Source organism: Hirundo rustica, chromosome 2, assembly GCF_015227805.2.
Source record: "Hirundo rustica isolate bHirRus1 chromosome 2, bHirRus1.pri.v3, whole genome shotgun sequence".
Taxonomy (NCBI): Eukaryota; Metazoa; Chordata; class Aves; order Passeriformes; family Hirundinidae; genus Hirundo; species Hirundo rustica.
This window is the reverse complement of record NC_053451.1, coordinates 58,150,711-58,156,710: the sequence shown is the minus strand read 5'-3', so window position 1 is coordinate 58,156,710 and position 6,000 is coordinate 58,150,711. Positions and strand designations below refer to the sequence as shown.

Below are 6,000 nucleotides of genomic sequence, written 5' to 3'. Positions count from 1 at the left end.
TGATACCTGATAAGTGGCATCACCTGGATTCAAAACATGTTATCAGTTCATCTGCCTCCAATATCTTGAGTAGCATCTCAGTTTGGTGAAGAAGTGTTGCCCTAACCAGCTAACATATTTCCATGCAGGGAAATAAAGCTCCCTTTCCATACTTGTTGACATACAGATTCACACCTTTGCGTTGCTCCTACTTAAGCGTACAGAGTCCAAGTGAGTGCAGTGATCCTGTTTCAAATATTTAGTGCCCAGGGTTCCCATTGCATCCCAGAAGTTACCTATTTGTCACAAATAGCTTTAAATGGCTCTATAGAACAGCTGAGATTCTTTGAAACAGTTTTTTATTAAAACAAAGGCAATCATTTGCATACACGTTGATTTTGATTATCAGAGGGCATAGACACGGTTGTATATGTAACAGAAGAAAACTAACCACACGAACTGCTTTCTTCGTCATTTCAGAGGTCTGAATTTCAGTGTTTTAGCTTGCTTTCTGACATGATGAAAGATATTGTCACAGTGCACATATTCAGAAACTATCACACAATACCCACTAAAAAATGAAAAACATATTATGTCTTCTATTAGTTTGACCAGACTCATGTTTTCCACAAGACCTCATACCTTGCTGTAAGACAGAATTACCCAGGGAACAAATTGGAGCCTAGATTAAGAAGGCTCTCAGGAATCTAATTACAGAATGGCAAAAATGTTGAAAAGAGGCACATCAAATAACACGCCTGTTATTCTATGGCAATGACACCAAGAGTCACTCGTGACCAATAAAGTCAATGGGAGGATTTGCATAAACTTAGAAGAGCATAAAGAAAAGGAAAACAGTGTTCTTTGCACTGCACTGGCTGGAAAATGAAGTATATAGCCAGATTGTAGTAAGACCATTCAAAGGGCCAGGTTTAGACACACAGAATTAATAAGGGAAGCAGAGTGGGACAGAAGGGGAAACTGATGAAAACCATACTGCCAGTTTTGCCTCTACAAGCACTCCAATAAGGCAGCCTGGTGGTGTGGCAGCTTGGGAGAGTGTTGAACTGCTTGGAGGTGCTATAGGTGGAGGCTAGGGGCCACTGTCCCACTGCATCAGTGCTGCCAAGGGCCAGTGAGCCCTGTCCCTTCCACAATGCCTTCTCTTCCCTTCCTATGGTAGGACTTACACAGTAAAGCGCATTTTTACCCTCCTTCCTGAAGTCTTGAGCCAGATACTACTGCTTCCAGCTAACAAATGGATTGCTGTCTTCCAACAAAGTCTACTTCCTATTTTAATCCTTGAATTAATTTCTCTGAGGCCTCATTTCACTCTGATGAAGATCAGTGGAAATTCATTCTGTTTCTGAGTACCTTGCCTGTGTTACTCTGACATATGCAAATAAGAGGGTAATTAGCTACTTGGTCACCAGATAGTCTGTGCCCATCTATTTCTGCAAACAAAAAGCACTAAATCTATGCACTGAATCTACCCCCAGAGACAATTGTAAAACACCAAGCACCAATAAACACCAAGCAAAATCTAAAAAACCCCGTAGTACCAAATGCTGCAAGCAATGTTAGTGGTCAGAGTGGGCAATCCCTTTAAAGAGTGTAAGTACCTGTATGACACCCCCACATCCAGTACATCAGATCAGATGAACTCTGAACTGGCAGCAGCGTTGTTTAAAGGTCCATTGGATCCCTCATACCGGCTGCTGCCAGTTTTATCATACGCATGTGCTGCTGAGGTACTAAGGCTGGAAAGTCACATCATATCTTACAAGGTAACTATCACTGTAAACATATAGTTTCTGATCTGTGGGGCTGTAATCAATACTCTGGATTGTATCTAACTTTTTATCCATGATGATACTAACTCTACCTTCTTGGCCAGTACTTGTGTCATACATGTAGAAGATCTCCTCTTGCTTAGTGCTCATTGGCCTTGTGGCGTAAAGAACACCACATAACATGAAAGCATTGGAAACAGATGGCTTGTACTGTCTCGTCTGCCAAGTACTTAGCACATCAAGTGTGGTCTCATTGAGCTTGCTAATCACAATGTTGCCCATGTTATTTTCAGTTGAATATATTACCCATAACCCACTTTCATCCACGGCAAAATCTATGTCCTGCCATGCTACGCCTGCATAAGAGAAGCGGTTACCAATAGCAGCACCTGGAAGCTCCTTCCTCAAAACCTCCGTGTTTGTTTTTATATTGTGCTTCACCATATTTCTCGAACTATAAGCATGATAGTACAAGTGATTTTTATAAAGGGCTGCACCACTTCCTTCCCCATATGTTATTCTCCTTTCATATGAGTATTTAAACAGGAGCAAATCATCAAAGGAATTATAAATTCTGAAGTACTCTAGGTATCTCCCATCAGTGTTCAATGGTGCAACCCAATAGACTTCTCTCTCTGGGTGAGAGGGATAGTAACCTCTACCCCAGGAACCGTATTTGTAGGAAAATCCTCTCCAGTTCAGCTTGGCAACATAAGGCTGGCTAACATTCATCAGTCCACGGTGAACGCAGGTACCTGTAAGTAAAGAGAAAAAAACAAAACAAACAGGTTTTCCAAATGTCATTACGAGGAGGGAGGTTTTGCAGACAGTAGCTGTTGGAGTCCAGGGCATTCCTTTGGCTGCCCTGGAAGGTCAGAGACCTGGACAGGGGGGTCTGGGACCCTGGCCCAGAGCCCAGAGGGACATTGGCTTTGATCCCAGTCCATGGGAAAGGCTTCCTGCACTGCGGGAAGGATTGCAGGCCACAAGAGTGTGAAAGATAGTAGTTTAGCTTATCACAGGGTGGGAAAACAGTAGGTTTGGGTTTTTAGTATGGAAGTGGATGGGAGCAAGATGGAGGATTTTGAGAGTTGTCTCCTGTTCTTCTTTCTTCTTCCCTTGCTCCATTTTCTGCAGTGATGGTGGCATAAAGTAGTTTAAGGAGATTGGGTCGAAGTAGGGATGACCTTTTTAGTATAAGTGATATGTATTGGGAAATAATGATAAATAAAGAACACATAACAATTAGTATAAAAGATAACGACTGCCCAGTCCGGGAGGAGTCACCAGATGCCTGAGCAGCTGCACAGACCTTTGTTGGGCACTGAGAAAATTGTAAGATAAGAAACAATAAACAGAGCATGCAGCCTTGAAAATCAGAACCTGAAGACTCTGTCTCTTTCTTGTGTCTGGCTCAGGGTTTTGCAGAGGGCGAAAAGACTCTAAAACCACCTGAATCTCAGAAGAGAAACCGAGAAGTAGCCTCTAGACTGTGCTTAGTGGGGAATAGTTTTGTGACCAAGCACGGATGTAAATGCACAATTTCATGTGTAAAAGGCTCATTTTGGGCCAAGATCAGCAACTGGATAGCACTGAGTACTCCAAGCTGACTCAAAAAATCAGAAAAAAAATAGAGTACATATTATTACACTTATTTGAAAGCGGAGGTGGGGGATTAATTCACAGAAAGTAAGTGCTCACTGTGCTGCTCCATACAAGGGACAGATTTCTGTTTTCACCCATTTGAAGCAGGCCAGCCTGATGCATTAGGAAATCCCTTGGAAAATACAATTTCAGAAGCATTTTAGGTTATTTTCTACCTCAGTGGAACTGAAAGCATGGGAGATGAGGGAAAAAGAATGAGGAGCATCTGATTTCTGTGTATTTCATTGTGGAGGGGAATAAAGGAGCAGCAGCAGCAGTAATTCCAGAGTCACATTTCAGATTAGCATTCTGCTGTCAGAATCACAGCTTACAACTGTGTGTCACAGCCACATGGTGCCTTCCACCTCAGGCTGTCAAAGAAATCTGCAGACAGTAACAATCACAGCCCAGGAAATGTAGACTGATATTACTCTGACTTTTCATGTGGGGTGACTCTAAAGAAAATATGACTTCAATCTGAACCAGAACAGCTCTGTTTTACACATATCAACTGCAAAATCATTTTCAGGATCATGGAAAAAATAATTGAAATGCAAGAAACAGTTTCCTTTTACTCATGCTGAATTAGTGACATTCCTATTTCCTGATAAATTCTCAATAGCATACGTCACTGGTAGGAAAAAAACTCCACTCAGAAAAGTCCCTCAAATTCTGATGAGTGTGAATCTGCCACTGGCAAAAACCAGCATGCACTTTTCCAAGTGTTAACATTAGCTTTTTGTATTGCTGCCACAAAAGTGTCCCAGATTTTTCTCTGTAAGGTTATCTTCACCTGAGGTAACAGAGACAGAGACATCAAGTGGCTGGCACCAGCTCACAAACTTAGTGATACGCCAATGTTTCCCACTTCACCAGGGTGTTCTAGACACTAGATAGTCTTTCTTATTAAAGATGGAATATAATATGAATAGACCCAAGTCTCACACATCAATAAGGGGATAAATTAATGGCCACAAATTTTGGTGTTAATAATATCTCTCTCAAAACAGGAACTCTGTGCACTGACAGCTATGGTGCTGTTGAATGCCAAGACTGTCTTCTGAGGTTCTAATACTTTGAGTGGGAACCAATGTCACAATTTCTTCTGCAGCTTCTATGACAAGAATGGCTCATAAGCTCAGTCATATGATGGGATGTCTGGCATGAAAATAACCTCTGTCTTAGTACAAAGAAGAGGAATAACAGAGAAAAATTTTATCTTTTGCCCTCAAAGCTGACCATCCCTAAACATGGCCAGACTTCAGCATGGTTTCTGAAACCATGGACAGAAAAGGTCTAGGAGACATGTTGTTTTCAATAGCTTTGCAGTCTATCTCACAGAAAGAAGGAAAATTAGAGGCAGAGCAATCTGAAGTATTCTACTTGGAAAAAGATTGGGAAACAAGATAATTGGTGAAAAAAATGCACAGCTGCAAAAGCAGGGAAGTCTTTTTCTGATCTGCTTTGCCCAGCAGAAAGGTGCTCTACGTGTGGGACTAGAAAACCTGTGTCCTGAATGTTAGTAATGTCCAAGCACGTTTGTGCCAATGTGTAAAGTCAATTTGGGCAGTGAAGCTCTGCATGTCTCCCCCTTTCTCAAAATGTACTATTTTCCTGCTTCTACTGCATAACACCTTCACTCCTCACAGTTTTGTACTGTCCTATGCTAGTTACTGTGACCTGATGGATCTGTGATTCACCTGCAGCCTCCTCTCTGTGGAGGAAGGTGGGGAACAGCTTTATATTAAATATAAACCACTACAATGAGATAAATCCCTATGTCCCCAGGCCATGTTGGCAACTTTCTTGGGGTCAGTATTGCCCATGGGAGCAGCTCTTCATCACTGAGTCTCCATCTGATGGCAAATATAAACACTCCCATCTCCTCTCCCAGACACTTTTGTGTCCTGGGTTTCTTGCAGCTGAAACATGGCATGACCCTGGTTGAATGCTGCTTTCCTCCGTGCCACCAAGAATCTATTCAAATCAGCACTCCTGGCTCGGAGCAGATGAGCATTTAAGCATGCACTTAAGTGCTTTACAAAGGATGAGGCCCTGGAGCAGAAACCTCATTTCCAAATATAGCACACAAGGCAGGCACTGCTGTATGGCTGGCCAGGCTGTGTCTCTGGAAATGGCATGTAGCATGTCTAGTAACATGGCCTCAGCACTTGGCACAGCTACCAGCATTTGGAGGTGCTTACACCTCAGCTTATGCAAAGGAAGAAAGCTAAGGCACCCAGTGCAAAATGGCTTGTAGCCTGCCAACCTCACAAATCGAGCTGTTTTTTTCTCATATCTCTATTATGTATTGCTACCTCCGACATGAGGACTTCTTTAAAGCTGGTGACATATTGAATATATTACTGTGCTTAAATCACGATAAACTTATCTCAGAATTAAATGGTTATTAAATGCTCTAAAACTCTTCATTTGTTTAAAAAATGTAGCACCGAAGCTTGCAGGTAGTAAGCACCACTAAGCTCATCTATATGCGACCTCAAATAATTTTTCATGTCATTAAGCAGAACACAATTCCAGATTTATTTTAATAATTTATACATTGTTTCATAAATAAAAAACA

The 6,000-nt window shown here is 41.8% G+C and overlaps 1 protein-coding gene across 2 annotated transcripts in view; it reads right to left on the bottom strand.

Annotated features, from left to right (window-relative positions):
* Window positions 1–1,498: 1,498 nt before the first annotated feature.
* The window catches only part of OLFM4 (olfactomedin 4), a 31,192-nt gene continuing 26,690 nt past the window's right edge, over window positions 1,499–6,000 (bottom strand). For both annotated transcript variants that reach the window (XM_040056350.1, XM_040056349.1), the window contains exon 6: window positions 1,499–2,527. In XM_040056350.1, coding sequence (XP_039912284.1) covers window positions 1,734–2,527 — 794 coding nt within the window. In that variant the 3' untranslated portion in view covers window positions 1,499–1,733. The remainder of the gene's footprint in view (window positions 2,528–6,000) is intronic.